Source organism: Schistocerca piceifrons, chromosome 8 (genome assembly GCF_021461385.2).
Source record: "Schistocerca piceifrons isolate TAMUIC-IGC-003096 chromosome 8, iqSchPice1.1, whole genome shotgun sequence".
Classification (NCBI taxonomy): domain Eukaryota; kingdom Metazoa; phylum Arthropoda; class Insecta; order Orthoptera; family Acrididae; genus Schistocerca; species Schistocerca piceifrons.
The window spans coordinates 341,524,055-341,543,700 of record NC_060145.1 but is presented as its reverse complement, the minus strand read 5'-3'; the positions used below and the strand labels follow the sequence as shown (position 1 = coordinate 341,543,700).

The 19,646-nt window shown below is 42.2% G+C and overlaps 1 protein-coding gene across 1 annotated transcript in view; it reads left to right on the top strand.

The window, feature by feature from the left end:
• LOC124712209 (high affinity copper uptake protein 1-like) overlaps positions 1-5,649 on the top strand; it is a 321,189-nt gene extending 315,540 nt beyond the window's left edge. Inside the window, exon 4 of the mRNA XM_047242505.1 lies at positions 3,867-5,649. Within this exon, the coding sequence (XP_047098461.1) occupies positions 3,886-4,518 (633 nt within the window). The 5' untranslated portion in view covers positions 3,867-3,885 and the 3' untranslated portion in view covers positions 4,519-5,649. The remainder of the gene's footprint in view (positions 1-3,866) is intronic.
• The last annotated feature ends 13,997 nt before the right edge of the window (positions 5,650-19,646 follow it).

Here is a 19,646-nt window from a genome sequence, read left to right as displayed (position 1 = left end):
CTACGTTTCTCTGAATTTTTTGCCACGATTGTGGCAGGTACATTTAGTTTTCGGCGACTCTGCGAAGTACCTATTTTAGATGAACGTTAGTAGCCGTCAAGATACAAAATTTGTCAGCGCAATTTTATTCAGGAGGAGGAAGGTTCGTGTTTTTTAATAAAGTAACTTGCTCTGCATGTAAGCGTTGGGTCTTGCAGAAATTTGGCATCCCACATCCAAAGCAGTTGCGAGTATTGGTCATATTTCGTTTCGTGTACAAGCAAGTACGGTAGAAGCGCCACTAGGATGATTGACTATGTCATCGATGTCGTAGGGGAAGCGTAAAAGTGGTATTTCGTAGGTTTTGCACCTCTCCCCAACATGTACGCTCATTTCCATATAAAAATGAATATTAATAGAATCATTTCTCACTAGGCAAGCTACTATTGAGAAGTTTTGTTGTGTACCGCTGTATGTTCTGATGCAGCCCTTTCTGTTGTAAACACCTCTGCTGTCCAGCTGTCGTAAAATGAATTGAATGATCTTGCGCCCGTACTATGGGCTTTAAGGTGGGCTGCAGCTGTCTGCTTTCATTCTGTACGTCTCTTTAGGAGTGATAAGGGAAACTAAACAGGTAGAAGGCGTTGTGACGGTGGAATGCACAGTGGAATACTCTTTTCTCTAGTTACATCGTAAAACGTTTGCTCTCGTCGTCTACGTGATTCGAAGTACGGTGCAGAGACCACCTTTAACTGTTGTCATAATCACCCAACGGTAAGAACCGTAGATAATTTATTGATTAACGTGAATCAACCCCATTTACTACTGTATTCCTAAAAATTTTGTAACGATTAATAGCCTCATTTTGTCGCTTGTTACTGAGTTAATGAGTGTAGTGATGCGAGTCTCATTGCTTCCTCCCTGCGTCAGGAACCTCATGCTGCGGCAGTCTCATGCGGTACAATTGATGCCGGAGCGCCCATTGCGAACTGACATGCGGACTGGATAATTAATCATTAAAGAAGTCAGATTCCATAAGGATAGGAAACAACGTACTCTTTCTGATAATAAACTGAAGCATCCAGAAGGGGAAGAGGAAGCGAAATGAAGTTACACAGGTTGAGAGGGTATGTGATGTTATTTCCGTGATTACAAAATCGAGTCAAATTTACAAAGGACATGACAGTATGAGCCCACTTGCACCCCCTGTGGCCGGGATGCATGCACTGACTCGGTTGGTAAGGGTATATTCTGTCCTCTCCTGAACCAAGCTGGAGCACAACACTACCTGATGCGTGATAATGTGGGCATCGAAACTGGGACAGAGTTGATGTCAGAGCTAGTCCCACATATTTTCTATCGGGAAGAGCTCTGGGGAACCTGCTGGACATGGGAGTACCTCAGCATCACGCTGGCAGTTCTCGGATGGGAGATGCAAATGTGAAGGGCTTGCCATGTTCTTGATACACAATACGACAATCCTCCTTTGTGGTGGTCAGACGCGGCCGACCGGAACCTTGACGACGAGAATGTCTGCCTCACGTTCCCATGCAGTCCGGCGTCGGGCCACTCTCACATCCTGATGCCCCACGAATCTGGATTATGCACGATTCGACCAGCTGGCCAAGTGGAGATCCACAATGAGGTCCTGTCAGACTCTGTCAGTTGGTGATAAAGCTGTCTCACTGAAGTATGTTGCATCTGCGTGTCCTTTCAGTGATCATTCAACATCTGACGCTGTGCACGCTCATTAAATACCCACTATATCTGGTAACAACACTAGTGCACTCCGATGGTCACTCTGCCTGTCACAGAGAATACTGCAGCTGTAATCATTTCTGTATCTGCTGATGGAATGTATGTTTACGAAGCTACAGTCATGTCTGAGCATGTCAAGCACTGTATTACTACGGTAGTTTCGCAGTGCTGACGCTTTAAAGAAAGTATGGCCATTCAGATTTAGGTCTCCATGATTATAGTAGCCATTTAGGGAGGAGAGGTAGCGGCATACATCTCATGACCATCGGACTTTGCGCCAATGTCCAGAGCTAAATTCCAAACTTTTATGGAGAATGTCAAGGAGTGAGGGTATGTGACACTGTGGATGGTGATCCATGCGTCTGATGGGTGTTAAGCATGGAAGCCCCGTGCTGCTATTCAAAATGAGGGGGCTGTGAGTCGGCACTGGATTTTACTCTTTCCCTTTCATTATATCGTACCAACACTACACAAGCAGTAACCACATTCATCCACACGACACCAATACTATGGTGATGCCATGAGGTCTCCACTATCAGGGAACGAAAGAAGTGCCTCGTGCAATACGCAACACCAGTAACCAAGTCCTAGCGACAAAGCTTCATCTTTCTCATGACTGCACTACAGAAAAATTTTGAAGATAATGTGGAAGTCAAGCCCAGTAATGGGGGCCATTTGTAAATAAACTGAAAGGGATGTAGAATTTAACAAAAAAGTATAATTGAGAAACTGAAAGCAGAGGCCGGAAGCGTGACTGAGTCGACATCAAACAAGTATCCATTGGAGTTTTGTTTTGATTTGATTTATCCAGTGAGGCAAAACAACAGTGGTCCTGGCCCCCTATCACTCACACTGAAACGGAGTTTACTGTATGGTGCTTCCACCTGTCATTCTAGAAAAGCCAACCAGTACCATTAAAGAGTAGTAGGATTTCGTTTACTAAACCTCTGTCAGCCACAATATCTTCGGGAATTAATGACCAAAATATTTTGTCTTTTGGCTTACAGTGCTTCGCATTGGCAGATAAAACGTGGTGCAATTTCGTCTCCCTTATTAAATAGTCTGTCTCTGTTCCCATCGTGTACCTTTGTTTCTTGAGTTGTTTCTTAAAGTACCAATTAACTCTAATATGAGTTTAACTGCTTCCTGTTCAAGTCTAGAATTGTAGAACTTCTTGTTAAACATGGTTTCGAGATCATAAGTATAAGTTTGCAATGTTTTGATTTTTGGGTTGTAGTGCAATGTTCTAAATGCTGCCTCCCGCTGGTTAAGAGAGGATCCAGTCCAGCAAATAGTCGTCACCCCTGCCCTGACCAGTCCTTTAGCTCGTTCGTTACCACTAATTCCTGAGTGACCAAGGACCAAGGCAGATTTACCTTTTTTTTCCCCTAGCCTCACACCCTCACACGGGTTTCATAGGGTTTTGTAACCTTCTTTGATCTCCTTGCATGGGTAGATAGAGATTTCAGAAGTGATGGCTGGCTGATTGAATGTAGATGCTACGATCCTTGTAACACCTGAGCAGATTCTGCCATGTGCATTCTCTAATAACGGATCTCTTTGCCTGGAATGCTGTAGCCAGCTCCCCTAGAGAGAGACTGCACTCTCTGGTTGAGGTGCAACCTGTGTACGCTGGCCCCTAGCAACTTGGTCTGTTTTCGAACCATCATTACATTAGACAATGTCACCTGAATGGTACTATGGTTCTTTCTATCTTTGCTGCGTTACATCCTATGGCTACACATCCATTGGAGGCTAAGTCGAAGGGTAACAAATAGTCTCAGAACAGTATAATGGCACAGGAAGAGTAGCTCTTTTTCCCTATACTTGCCACATATGTACTTACAAAAGAGTTCTTAGTCCTTAACGTGGTAAGTAGTTAACCATTGGTCGTTCAGGCTGCAGCATAGGCCTACAAGCTGCTGTGACTTCCTTAACAAGTCTGAGGAAGGCAAAGACAAACCACCTCGACTAGTACCTTTCCCCCGACTGCAGTGCAAAATGACCCCCTCTTGCTCCACTTATGAAGGACGGGATTCTCTTAGCTTATGATACGACAGTTTTGTTGTGACTGTTGAGTGCATGAGAGATGGCCAGTGGGACGCGTTTGGTTTGGCATGTTGTCGCAGGTGTGTCAAGGAGCAGCCGATGTCGCATCACCTGGATCTCGAGCACCACCATCACCACCACCACAACCACCACCAAGGTGGCGACGAGACCACCCCCTTGCCGGCATCGCCAGAGGGCGACCACGGCGCAAGCCACCATGGGGAAGGCCACCAGGGGCACCACGGGGGCTCGATGCACTCGATGGTGATGCACGGGGGCTACAGCGAGACGGTGCTCTTCTCGTGGTGGGTCATCGACTCGCCGACCAGCTTGGTGGCGTCGGTGTTGGGCACGGCGCTGCTGGCAGCTGTGTTCGAGGGCCTCAAGTACTACCGCGAATATCTCTTCTGGCGGAGCGTGACGGCAGCCTCGGGCCCGGAGCGCGGGGCACTGCCGCTGCTACCCGTAGATGGCGCCGCCGACGCAGACGCGCTACCCAGGAGTCGGTCCACCGTGTCCGTGCGCAGGGCCAGCGGCATGCTCGATCGGCTGCACCTCATCCAGACCGTGCTGCAGGCGCTCCAGCTGCTGCTCTCCTACGCACTCATGCTCATCTTCATGACCATGAACGTCTGGCTCTGCTTCGCGATCCTGGTCGGCGACTGCCTCGGCTTCTTCCTCTTCGCCTGGAAGAGACCCACTGTCATAGAGACCATGGACACGTGCCACTAGGCTTGCTACAACACAAACAGTCGATTCCGGACTTCTCATCTACTGAACTCCTGTGTAGTGTCTCCCTTGAAGACGAAACTCCCATTTCGTTGATCCTGCAATCAGCAGTGTGTCGAATGGAAAAGAACTGCTGGATGCTGGACACTTGTCAATAGGGTACAGCCATCCCAGTCCATTTGCAATTAGCTTAATACCACAGTCAGTTCTGTGATTCTTACACAGTTTTTTTTCTGAAGACGAAACTCCTCTTATCTGGATGCTGCAACCAGATCTGCTTCGAATGGAAGAGAACTGTTATCTTCGAGCCCACGACTACTTGGCCCTAGGCTATGTGCTCCCCGGACATTAAATTACACATCAAATAAAAGATGCATATTGTCATAGGGGCCAGTGATACCTGCCACTAGCCTACAAGCTACCCATTGCACGTGGAGAAGGCTTGCTGTCTCGCGACTGTGTTCTCGTCTTCTCATGGACAGAAACCTTGAAGAAAAACTGTTTATTGACCTTGCACACAGCGTTACTTCGAATGGGAGACACCTACTGTGATATAGACCACGGACACTTACCACTAGTTTGCAGCTAGCTTGGTGGACATACAAGAAGTTTACTATCACGCAGATGTTACTTTCTGGGGATCTCACTTGAAAAATGCCTATGTATTTTCTCACCTGAAGACGATGCTCCAGTTTTGATATTCCTGCACCCAACTTTATTTGAAGGAGAACTACTGTCTTCGTGAAGATGGACATTTGGCTCCAAGATAGAGATGCACAATGCTCCTACGAGAATCTTGTCCTGAAAATTAAACTCCTGTTTTTCTTGTGCTGCTCCAGTTTTATATGGAATGGAAGATACCTATTGTCATAGAGGCAGTGGACACATACCCAGTTTGCCTGCAAGTGGCTTGCTATCATACAGACAGTTGATTCTGTGCAGCTTCTCGCTCGAAGATGCAACCCTTGTTTTGCTTCTGCTACACTGAACTTTTTAGGAATCGATAACCTGTATATAATTACGCTCTCAGCGCTGAAGAACGTCGGTGGCTGCGAAAACTTTTCGCCCTCCACCGAAATCAGGTCAGCGTCACCGTTGGGATATTTTGTTGTACATGTTAAAACCTGTATAATTGCTTGCTCAGTTTTTTCTATGAATGTATACAATTAATGCAAATTACAATTCATTTTTGTGTGTAAATCTTCTTGGTCTGAGTAAACCCAATTCAGTTACTCTCCCGTCATCTGAGGCGGTTGACTATGTATAGCGACATCTCTTTGCCAGATGGTTAGGTTTGCGTCAGACAACTTGGCTGGATATCTCGCTATACAGAGTCCAGTACTTTCTTACAGTAGTGCGCTCCATCACTGCTATTCTAGAGTCAAGTGCTACCATGACTAATCGTGAAGTCCGGACAACACCTTCGATGAGGGCATCAACTCAAACCCAAATGTTGTTTTTCGCCTGAAGATCGTCGAGTGGAAGAGACCATGGACTTTTTTATTTGTTTGTCTTTATTGATTCCCCATCATCAAGCTAACTAAAACGGCCGTTTTTGTATGACATTTTCGAAACAAGTTACGCAAAAAAGATATACATTTGTACTGCTATTTCTTGAAGTAATAGATCAATACATATGATCTCGTGAGCTCAAACTGTAGCAGAGTCTGGTGCCCTTCTGGGGACGCTCATCCCAACTGTTTGCGTTGCTGTTCACTTGTTTCCTCAAATAAATTACGATATGCTATTACTGACTTTCCAATAAAACTGCCCTCCACGAAATACCAGAAAAAAGTTAATAATAAGGCGGAATTAATAACAGTAAAAAGTGAAAGAGAAAATGGAAATAAAATTAAAAGGAAAGAGGAGAATTCAAAAAACTGCCATTACTAAGAAAAATATCTCGAGGAGGCGACAAGTACTACGATAATTTTTGAGTGATCTAATATAATCACTATGGCTGTGGTACTCTGTGTCCAATTTTCTTCTCTCGCTGGCTTCAGAAACCTTGTGGATTCCGAAGGAAGTAGATGGTGTGCTGAAATATTTTTCACCAAGCCACTGATTTTGTAGTAGCTCTGGTACTGAAGATCCAATCTGCTTTTCAAACTTGAACCTGCCTCCGAAGTAGGATTATCAGACGTCCTCAGTTACGCGGACATGCCCTCATTTTTGACGTTTAATGTAGCGTCCGCAGACATTTTTGTAATTTCTGCCAATGTCCGCATTTTTGAGTTTCGGGAATGAAGATCTTTTGATTTTTGTTTTCATCTCGTATCTTCAACAATTTATGTACCTTTTACTTCAGTCATTGAATTACATCATTTGTTATTAGCTTAAAATTGATCTGTCACGCTCAGAAAACCGAAAGTATCGATTTGCATTGCGTAAAAATTACGGGATAGCTGCTTCGACCATAGGTAGTATATATGCTCAAAGGTTAGCTGTCATGTCTACGTGCTCTTTGTTTTTGTGTGTATACATTTTTAGCGAGCGTATTGATCATACAGCTGCATCTATACTTTCTGTATTCTGTATTTATCTCATTGAGTAAGTTTCGTGATTTTAAAAATATAACTTGTGGCAGAGAAATATGGTTCAGTTTTGTAAGTAAAGACTTTTTCATGCGGTATCTGGACAATGCGTTTTGATCATTCTTTGTTTCACTTTCATTTAAGATAATTTCTCATCATGGAAAAGAGGAAATGTACATTCAAAGGTAACCGCTAAGAAAAATATCCGAGATTTCGTCCTGGAAGACTTCAGTGGCAAGCAAAAGTTTGTATTTGTTACCGAGGGACCGTAGTATCTAGAGCAAATCATGGCGCCAGCGACCTGGAAGTGCACACGAAAACAGAAAAACACATGAATTATATTAGAAATGCAAGTTCGTCAGGTAAAGTGAGTTTTTTTTATTATATAAAAAACCCAGTGCTGAACTGGACACAAAAGTAAGTGTTGCTGAAGGAACTCCATACTGTGTTGCACCCCCAGCAGCTATAAATCTATGGACTGTGCCAGGGGACTGTTGAGAGAAATTTTCCTTGACTCGTCCATATCATCAAAAATCTCTTGCGGACATACCAAAACTGAAGCAATAGTGAATTCCGTCCTAGTGCCTCATTCAGCAGAATGTATCATGAAAGATTTGGAGTGCATTCCTTTTGCTGGAGTCTCGACAGATGCTAGCAGCATTGAGAATATTAAAATGATCACCATTATTGTTCACTATTGTGATCACAGGAATGGAGGACTGAAAATTAGCGTTCTTAATATAGAAAGTAGACCAAATGAAAATGCAGAAACTATTTTAACATGTATGACGGATACTCTTAACAGGTTTATAATTAATGACAATTGTCTGGGTTTTGCTGCTGATAACTGCAACACAGTGTTATGTGGTATTAAAAGAGGTGACGGATATAACTTAGTGCTATCCCGAAGAGGGTACATAACAAGGTATTGGTTGGAGTGGGATGCACTGCTCATGTCCTTAATAACTGCATTCAGTACGGAACTGATCTCCTTGAAATTGACTTACAAGGTTTAATAATGAAAATAAATAACTATTTTTCAGTATATACTGTCCGTGTTGAGTTTCTTAAGAAATTTTGTGATTTTATCGAACTAGAGTACCAACAATTTCTCAGCTATAACAGGATTCGATGGCTGTCACTATTTCCAGCTATTCAGAGACTTAAAGAGATGTTTCTGAAATACTTCTTTCTGTCACAAAACAGATCTCCAAGTATTTTCTTCTGGACTCTATCTCTGAGATATATGGTTCAAATGGTCCAAATGGCTCTGAGCACTATGGGACTTAACTTCTGAGATCATCAGTCCCCTAGAACTTAGAACTACTTAAACCTAACTAACCTAAGGACATCACACACATCCATTCCCGAGGCAGGATTCGAACCTGCGACCGTAGCGGTCGCGCGGTTCCAGACTGTAGCGCCTAGAACCGCTCGGCCACTCCGGCCCGCACTGAGATATATCTATAGCATATCCAGTCTTTAGTTGGCATTATTCATAACTATATTGGTAACTTAGAAAAGTTATAGAAGTCATGAATGTACTGGACTCCCTTCGTGATGTTCTTCAACACAGAAAAGACGAACATTTTATATCTTTGAGTGTGAAAAAAAGTTAATTTCAAATAGAAAATGATGGTTATGCTTAGAAGATGAAGGTTCTTAAGTGCCATGTTGGTATCCCCTATGAAAGATGTTTGGAATACTAGAACACGTGAATGGAACCATTTTGTGAACTTTCTTGTTTTAAGTGTTTTTTTTTTTTATTTTAGAAGTATCGTGGACGTAACGTGGAAGAAGCGATCAAATTTTTGTTAAATAAAAGTAGTAAATTTGACGATGAAGAATGCTTTCATCAGTTTTCAAGTTTAAAATAATTCATAGTGACACGTGGTGGAAAATCAGAACTGGCCCATAAGAAATGATGCAAATATGCTGAGTCATGTAGTAGCGAGGAACATTTCAGCGAGTTAATTGAAATTACACAGCTCTTCTTATCGTTGGCAGTCCATATTGGTTGTATTGAGAATTCTCCTTATTACAGGCACAGTGGACAAAGGAGAGAAATTAACTCACTATTGACACTTTAAAAGGGATTGCAATGGTGACATTTAATTTTAGAAATCTGGATTACAAGAACTTTTTTAAATATTTGTGTCAAGAAAAGGAACTTTTAAAAAAGATACAGTCAAATAAAAAATACATGAATTCTAAAGCGTTGTAGGTGTGTGAGATGAATCTAATGTTTTTATTTTTTGTTTCTTATGTAATAAATTTATGAAATAGGAAGTGTCCTCCTTTCTCATCCGGAAATGTGGATAATGTGCTTTTTTTGGGATTCCGAAATCTCTTAACCCTAATCCGAAGACATTTCAGTTTCGAAAACTAAAGCAAGTTGATGACTATTGGAGGTATTCAGTTTTATGTAGACTTTTATGACGCACTCGTATTAGTGCAAATAGTACATCCTTAAATATTCTACTGTGTAGTTATTGCTATGATAATACTAAATACTTTGTTTAATTAGGTATTTGAAATGATTTGACAAAAGATAGAAGGAAACCCACGGATGAGATACAGACAGATCTACCCTCGTAAATTCACACCCAAGCTACTAACAGAAGGACGTCTGAAACCAGAAATACGCATGGAAACGACAACGGACCTGTAGTGATAATAATAATAATGATGATAATAATTGTAAGGAAACTAACACTCAAGAATATGTGTTACGAAACCCCAAAAAAATTAATTTATTACTATTTGTAGTGTGTCAAACACACTGAAGCCTTGTGCAAGGAAGAGAATTCTTATTTTATGATGCAACAAACAATTGCGAACTGTTGATCTATAATTAGGCTATCCCTGCTTTCCCTCTCAGTATATTTTCCGGTCGACGTCTTAACTTAGAGGTGAGAGTTTCTGTTTCACGAAGAAATACAAAAGACCTCTGCCACGTGTAATCCGATAAAGTCAGTGTTTTGCTTTAGGCATTAGACTTCTTAGCTCACTGATAATGGTCGCTATTTTTTCCGTTAGAATAAGAAAAAGACAAAAGGTAAGTGAGATACAACAGTCTTAATAAAGATTTAAGTGCGAAATTACGCTATATTACCATTTTGGATATCATAGATTGTCGCGAACATTAAGGCAGAAAAATGGCCGCTTGTTTAGTCATCAGGATAATTATTATTGTGGCCAGAAGTGGAACAATACGCGCTGATATTTCTAGGGAGCGAATGCGAATTGAAACAGTTTTATTAAAGGTCATTGTACATGCAGTTAATTACAATACAGGAGTTAGTTTTGACGTCAAATTCACACAACATAAAAATGATTCACTCAAGAAAATAATAATCTCATTCTGAATTTTAAGAAAAAAAAACAGAGTTCATTTGAAACGCCAAGTGTGAATAATAGATTTGTCGCCAGAGCCCAACTAGGCAGCAGTTACTGTGAGAACAATGGCTACACGCGCGCAGGCGTCTTGGTTGCATGCTGAAATTGCGCATCCTGAGCTGCGCTGCATTCGTAACTGGCTGGCTTGGTGATGGGCGGCTTCTTAAATAGATGCTGAATGGAAGGATGCCTGTTTTGTTCTCTGGCGGAAAATTAAACGGTGTAGAGAAAATAGTACCTGGCTGTAGCGGCACTGGTGGTGATGCAGGCGCCGCAGTTCGCCGAGCCTTCCGCAGGCCCGCTCGTAAACATATTATTACACCTGGGAGTCAGGGTGCTTCAGTTTGCTTACCTTGAGTTTTATCTCGAATCTTACGAGGACACAGAATTACTTGGTAGTACACTATTGGCCATTAAAATTGCTACACCTGGAAGATGACGTGCTACAGACGCGAAATTTAACCGACGGGAAGAATATTCTGTGATATGCAAATGATTAGCTTACCAGAGAATTCTCACAAGGTTGGCGCCGGTGGCAACACCTACAACGTGCTGACATGAGGAAAGTTTCCAACCGATTTCTCATACACAAACAGCAGTTGACCTGGTGAAACGTTGTAGTGATGCCTCGTGTAAGGAGGAGAAATGCGTACCATCACGTTTCCGACTTTGATAAAGGTCGGATTGTAGCCTATCACGATTGCGGTTTATCGTATCGCGACATTGCTGCTCGCGTTGGTCGAGATTCAACGACTGTTAGCAGAATATGGAATCGGTGGGTTCGGGAGGGTAACACGGAACGCCGTGCTGGATCCCAACGGCCTCGTATCACTAGCAGTCGACATGACAGGCATCTTATCCGCATGGCTGTAACGGATCGTGCAGCCACGTCTCGATGCCTGAGCAAACAGATGGGGACGTTTGCAAGACAACAACCATCTGCACGAACAGTTCAACGAAGTTTGCAGCAGCAGGGACTATCAGCTCGGAGACCATGGTTGCAGTTACCCTTGACGCTGCATCACAGACAGGAGCGCCTGCGATGGTGTACTCAACGACGAACCTGGGTGCACGAATGGCAAAACGTCATTTTTTCGGATGAATCCAGGTTCTATTTACAGCATCATGATGGTCGCATCCGTGTTTGGCGACATCGCGGTGAACGTACATTGGAAGCGTGTATTCGTCATCGCCATACTGGCGTATCACCCGGCGTGATGGTATGGGGTGCCATTGGTTATACGTCTCGGTCAGTTCTTGTTCGCATTGACGGCACTTTGAACAGTGGACGTTACATTTCAGATGTGTTACGACTCGTGGCTCTACCCTTCATTCGATCCATGCGAAATCCTACATTTCAGCTGGATAATGCACGACCGCATGTTGCAGGGTCTGTACGGGCCTTTATTGATACAGAAAATGTTCGACTGCTGACCTGGCCAGCACATTCTACAGATCTATCACCAACTGAAAACATCTGTTCAATGGTGGCCGAGCAACTGGCTCGTCATAATACGCCAGTCACTACTCTTGATGAACTGTGGTATCATGTTGAAGCTTCATGGGCAGCTGTACCTGTACACGCCATCCAAGCTCTGTTTGACTCAATGCCCAGGCGTATCAAGGCCGTTATTACGGCCAGACATGGTTGTTCTGGGTACTGATTTCTCAGGATCTATGCACCCAAATTGCGTGAAAATGTAATCACATGTCAGTTCTAGTATAATATATTTGTCCAATGAATACCCGTTTATCATCTGCATTTCTTCTTGGTGTAGCAATTTTAATGGCCAGTAGTGTATTAATTATTTCTAGTGGTTTATATTTGAGCTGTAAAGGGTAAGATCACGTTTGTAAGTCCTACCGATACGCTTCGTACATTACGTTTCTCACTCTGGTGAATTACGAGGGACATTCAGTAAGTAGAGCAACGCATTTTTTATCGACTAATTTCGGTTGAAAAGGGCGCTGAAGACCTTGCTGTCGTGCGCCCACAAACACCTCTACTACTACTACTTCGGTTGAAAAAATACGGAAATTGTGGTGGATCATCGGGGAATTTCCGGTTCAGCCCCTATAGTTTAATGAAGTTCCGATAGGTGGCTGCGCTATACGTAGCCTTCAAAATGGCGTCTGTAACGGAAATGGCGTCTGAGCAGAGAGCTGTCACTGACTTTCATGTGGTAGAAACCCACAGCATAGAAGATATGCGTAGGCACTTGCAGACTGTCTACGTAGCAGCAGACAAAAGCACGGTGAATCGTTGGGAGAGGCCTCTGTCATTATCACAACAACGTCGCGCAAACCTGTCCTATCTCCCGCGTGCCGGCCGCACACAGCTGTGACTCCTGCAATGTTAGAAGGTGCGGAAACATTCATTTGAGGTGATCAGCAGACCACAATCAAACAAGTTGCTGCTTAGCTGGACGTTTCTCTTTTGGTAGTGGTGACACGCTTGTCCATCAGTTTGGACAGTCAAATCTGTGTGCCCGATAGGTTCCACGCCGCCAAACACACAAGGAGAAAGAGCAAGGAAGGACTATCTGTTTGGGATTGCTTGAGCGTTACGAGAGTGATCGTAACAATTTTTTGGTGAACGTCGCCACAGACGATGAAAAATACCACACCACCACTCCTCCGCAGAAAAGTACAGAGCCGCACCCTCATTCGGCAAAGTCATGACGACGGTCTTCTGGGACTGTGAAGGGATTATTCTGTTTGATATCCTCCCTCTAAGATCAACTCGAAGGTGTATTGGGCTACCCTCAGGAAATCGAAGAAACGACTTCAGCGCGTTCGCCGCCAAAAAAAGCAGGACCTCACACAAGTCTGCGCCCCTGAGAGGAGCTCACAAAACTTCATTGGACTGTTCTTCCCCACCCACCCACCAGCCCGGACCTCGCACCTTCCGACTTCCATCTGTTTCGCCCATCGAAGGATGCAATCCGCGAAAAGCAGTACGTGGTCGATGGGGAGGTTATTGATGCAGCAAGACGCTGGCTCCGACGTCGACCAGTAAAGCGGGCATCCAGGCCCTTCCCGTAAGGTGGCGCAAGGGCATCGCACTGAGCGGAGATTACGTTGAAAGATAGGGTTTTGTGGCCAGAATAGTCGGGAATTACACGAGGTATTGGAATCCTGAGTAAAATCAACCTTCTTGTATGGTTGTATCAGTTGTTACGTATTTCACTGTTATTGTCTAATATGCTTTCAGAAAACACTTGATAATGGCACTTTGAAGCCGAAATCATGATTGTGTAAGTGTAAATGTAACACTGTAAATAATCAACAGTGTAATGGCGGTACTTACATTAATGAAATATGACTGTGGCCCCGCATTATGAAAAAATTATTAAAAATCAACCTGCTTTCAGAAGAAAAATGTTGCTTTAGTTATTGAACACATCTTGTATCTTCGTCGGAGCCTTAGGAACATGTATCTCTAACTTGACCTCATATTATAAGGAGAAAAAAAGCATACTTTCAAAATATCAGCCCCAGAAAACGATTCCGCACGAAAATTTGGGCTATAATTCTCGCAGTACATAGTTATGACCTTCTGAAAGTAGAGCTTTTAAATTTTTTCTGGCTTCGATTGCTTGTCACTCGCTGCGCGCCAATGAAGGAGCCTCATGCACAGGCACGAAATATTGCGCAGCGAAACGGCAGTCAGAACCCTCGCTTTCACGAGATGTTTAAGGCGAGGGAACACGAGGAGGAGGTGGTTACAGCGGCTAAAAGTGTTATGAAGTCTTGTTCGAGAATGCGTCATTATACGGGAAACAGGTAAGTAATGAGTACGTAATACGTTAACAGTTTCGTACTGACATTCTGCATCCACATACACACACACACGTCAAAATCAAAATTAATAGACCTAAGCAACTGAAGAACTATTATGGAATGAATTTATTTACCGTTTAATCATGCCAACCACGTTGAAGAGTAGTGCATCGTATTTCATGTTAACAGTGCCACCTTAAGAATCCAAAGAAAATACAGTATAACAGCGATGATGGTAACTGAACAACACTACGGGGACTTTTTAATGACATACTAATTCTTTTCATTCATTTACACTGCATATGTGACTCGCAACTTAAAAAAATGTTCAAAGTAAACTGATCTCTCGCACCGATTACAGACTAGAAACCGCGCACATTGACACAGTGGACAAAGAGCATGTTACCAGAGTCAAAACAGTAATTCACAATCCTCTTACTTGCTCCACTCTACAGTGCTTATTACTGGGACATTAGGCGGCTGCAGCGGTGCGCGCGGAAGTTTAATAGCTGAACTTTCAGAAAGTCGTAACTGCGTGTTGTCAGAATTATCAAAATTTTCACGGGGGTTCGATTCTGGGTCTGATATCTTGCAAATGTGCTTTTTTCTCCTTAAAATGTGAGGTCAAGTTGGTGATGATTCATTGTGTATAGATTGTTCCTCATCTGCCAGCCAAATGCATTGGATTTGGCGTCGTTAGCGTTGCCTTGGAAGCACTCATGGAACAAGTTTTTAAATCGTACCACCATAGTACTATGTAGCCAAAGTAGATCCTCTCAACCGTTTCGAATACTGGACCATTTTCTGATTAGCCTCTACAGCCCCTTTAGGGCATAAATTTAATGTGTGGCTCGATTATCTTTTGTTCACCATTGAATACGCCATTCTCACGAGGATTTCAGTCAGATCTTTGGCCGAAAACCTTGTTCACACGTACATAAGCACTTCGTTGTATATAAAAGTATGTGATGTTCGTAACCTAATGCAGATTGTTCTTCGACGTGGCTAAAGGAGGTAAATGTTTCACATATCTTTACATCAAAATGATTTCCAAAACAATTTTTAATGACGCGAAAGACTTTCATTGACCGATAAGTTTTGCTAAGTTTTCCATTTTCCTTCCCATTTCCCTTATTTCTCCCTATATATTTTTTTTTTAAATTCCAGAGGCTTCTTCTCGTCGGGGGCATTGCCCGGGTCGTCCCAACAGTATTTTGCCCCTACTATTTGTCGTTAATTTTGCAATGATCATTTTCCGCAAATCCTCTCGGAGTAAACAACATCTCGACGGGATGCAGTTCTCAACAGTACAGGCGTCTGTGCAGCGGCCGTTGCGTAGCATCAGTCTGAGAAAAGAAGACTGGCCAGCATCACGAATGTGTCCATCCCTGGTCAGCAGTATACATTTTGGAAAACGTTGAAACGCAGTAAGAACACGGAACAACGGAGGCGGTCAGAAGGTAAGCCAACAAAAAACATCTGTAGTTCCACCAATCTTTACCACCCAAAACACAGGCGTTATATCAGTAATAGCTTTCTGTGAATGCATAACATAAATTCTCATACGGCGTGTATGTTTATTGAATACGGAGCTCATCGACACGCAGCAGTTATATTTAGGGCGGTTTCACTGCGGAAACTAGTCATGCAGACTCTGTACTAAGTTTTGTTTGTGGCAAAGCATGGAGAAGTGTGAGTTTTATATATCTTGTAATTACAGGAAAATAGAAATACTAAGAATTATAATCTTCCAATGAAGCTTCCGTGTCAGGTTATCTCTGTATTCGCTCGTACACACATTGTTCGACAAATCGAGTGTGTCACGATTGTGTCTTGAAACACGCCTTCTCCATGCGCATATGATGAGGAACAATACATTTTAATTTCTAACGACTATAGAACAATTTCAAACGTTAAGCTGTATTGTTTTGGAAACTAATTCGTATTTCAAATTATAGGTGTCTTATAAACGGAGTGAAATCTTTTTAAAATTGTTTCTGGTTCCTTATAATTAAATTAGGTGGGTCAGCTCTCGTCTTTATGTCGTTGCAGTTTGTGTCCTTAGTCGCAGTAAGATGGGTCCACATGTTCCTGGCTTCACAATTCCGTAGTACTGCGCGCAACAGGCTTGACGCTGTAGTCATTGTTTAATGCTTTGTCTCACTTCGACGATAAGTAATTTGTAGCAGAGTTCTTACGCAGTTGTGTACCCCTGACCTGACACAACAAGTTTTCATCGTTCTTAATGGAAGACTCTCGGAGCAGTGGCTGACGAGAGTAGCTTTTCTTGTAGAAATCGAGAAACTGTGTGCATGCTTTCTCACTGCCATTCACTTGTTTCTAGTCGCTAACAATCTTTGCTTTTTATTTTGTGTGCAAAGACTATGTTCACTGAACGAATCAATAAACTGAAATCATTTCCAATTCATTAACATTTTCAGAACGTTTTTGTAACTTTTAAATAAGCTTGTTACGTCTGCTTTCGTTTACGGTAAATAGACGTTCTGAACACAGCATCGTCTGCTAGTTAAAGTTGACTGACTGATTCTCATTATCTTCAGGTCAGAAAATTTCCAAATACATCTTTGATTATATTGACATAGGAAAAGATTTCACTGGGCAGATCGATTTTATTAATTTTTCCATTTTAAATTCTCCTTTTTTTTCGGGCATCATATTTCCCTCAGGCTCGAGGCCCCGGGGCTGTGCGTTGGTTGCAGCAGTCTAGTAATGCTCCTGCAGGGGCCATTAACAAAAGTCTCACGCGCTGTCAAGGCCAACAGCAAAGTGAACAAAACATTATACAAACCTGCAGCGCAACAGAAAAAAAAAATTGTGGAAGATACCTGCAACTACAGCTAAGCAGACTGCACAAAGTAGTCCACCTTATGATACAGGGGTATATATACCAAATTTTATGACGATCTCAAACGGGATAATACTTATTGACTTATTGTTGTTGCTACTACACTATCGGGAATTCAGTGTACCCCACAGTTGTCAGGATCCACAGAGATGGTAAGAGATGACAATGATGCGCAAAAAGCGATACCTGTTTATTAGCATTAAAACACAGAAACAATCGGTATTAGTGTAGACACATTTCGTACCGTGTGCATCAACGTTACCGAATATTAACAAGAATAACATTCAGTCTAATGGTTGCGGTACCAGCAGACCTTAGGAAGATCAGCTCTGGTTGTGAAGACATATATGAATGTGCGGGGGAATACTGGTACTACGTTTTATCTTTAAGTATATAGTGAAAAAGGCGAACTTATTTGTAGCATTATTTGACTTAGAGAAAGTTTTTGACATTGTTTCTGGAATGCATTATTTGACATTCAGGAGGTAGAAGGGATAAAGTACCGGGAGCGAAAGGTTATCTACAATTTGTACAGAAACCAGAAAGCAGTTATCATACTCGAAGAACATGAGAAGGAAGCAGTGGTTGGGAAGGGAGTGAGACTGGGTTGTATACTATCCCCGATTTTATTTCAATCCGTACACCCAGTCAGCAGCAAAGGCAAGTAAAAAGAAAGTTGGAAAGGTAAATCAGGTAGAAGAAATCATAGGATTATGTTTGCCGATGGCACTGCAATTTTTCGAAAACAGCAGAGAAATAGAAAGAGCAGTTGAACGGAATGGAAAGAGTTAACAAGGTTAACAATCTTAAATAATGTGATACTGAACAAATTAGATCAGGAAATGAGCCGGCCGAAGTGGCCGTGCGGTTAAAGGCGCTGCAGTCTGGAACCGCAAGGCCGCTACGGTCGCAGGTTCGAATCCTGCCTCGGGCATGGATGTTTGTGATGTCCTTAGGTTAGTTAGGTTTAACTAGTTCTAAGTTCTAGGGGACTAATGACCTCAGCAGTTGAGTCCCATAGTGCTCAGAGCCATTTGAACCATCAGGAAATGAGACAATGAAAATGCTAGACGAGTTTTGCCATTTGGAGTGCAAAATAAATGACGATGGCAGAAGAAAGAGAAAATAAATTTCAGATTGGCAATAACAAGAAAAGATTTAAAAAAAAAAGGTATTTTGACATCTAATGTAAATTTAAGTGTTAGACAGTCCTTTTTGAAAATAACTTTCTGGAGAATGACTTTTACTGGAAACAGACAGGTAAGGAAAGAATCAAAATCTTCGAAATGAAGTTACCTCGAACAACCAACGCAGAGGTATCGAATCGGATTGGGAAGAAAAGAAATTTATCGCACAACTGCACTAAATGAAGGGTTTGGTTTATAGTACTTAAAACTCTCTTCACGTTTGCTTAGCAGAGCAAGGGCAAAAGCAGCAACACTAATCAAGTTAATCATGAATCACTACTAGCACTCTGAATGTGTCACACTATCATACACTACCTGGTATCACTAACAAGTTCAGACTACCAACGAGCAAGAAACGAAATATCGTATGGGGATCCTGAATCTGATATAATGTCTTAACGTACTTTTGCATAAAACCAGTAGGGTAGGTGGGGGTAAAGCCCCTCAATTTTCAGTTTTTCCGATATTATGGTCAATGAGGTGCAGTTTCTCCCGTAGTTTCAAGTTCAAGTCATAGGCTGGGTTGTTAGCTGTAATCCATTCAGATTACAGCTCTGTCTGATTCTTTATTACAGAAAATTTACAAATACGATAAAATAAAAATTACAGGGTTTTACACCACAAAATGAGGTAAAGCATTGCAATGCGGGTCTTTGCCCCATTTGAGATAAAAACGGATAAAAGTGGATGACTGCACAATGAAAACACTTAAAATAACCCTATGTAACATTACTGTATTGCAGCCAAGTACACTAGATAATACTGAACTGGAATGTCTCGCAAATCTAAATACAATGCTTAAAAATACTTGTTAAAAAAATAATACTATCTTCTCCAAGAAAGGAGTATTAGTTGCGTTACCTGAAAGAGTTCAGTTACTGAGGCTAAGGTATCTAGGTACCTAGTAGTATATTTTGTTAGGTCCTCTGATTCTTCCTTGAAGTCAGTTCTTCATCTTCTTCCTCTTCGGATACTTCTTCACAAAATAGTAAGTCCATATCTGTATCCGAGCCACTGTCATGAGGCGAGAAGTGTGAATCTGATTCGGAAGAATAATCAGTTGTCTGGTTGATCAGTTTTCTTCCTTTTTTCGGCACTGATGTAATGAAATCTGGCGTACACCGTTTTGTTTCTGTATCACGCTTTTTCCTTTCTTTGACGCGTCTTTCCTTTTAAGTAACAACTTTTCTTTTCCCACGCATTTTTCTTCTATTCGTCCTCTAATTGATGCCGACATTAGAAGCACATGTTTAACGCTTTGCCAGGAAGTTTCCCTTAAATCCTTGATTTGGACAGCGGCATTATTTCTCCAGGAGAGGTCATCTCACGCATTGCGTGTTGAATGTCATCTTTTGCAGGGGT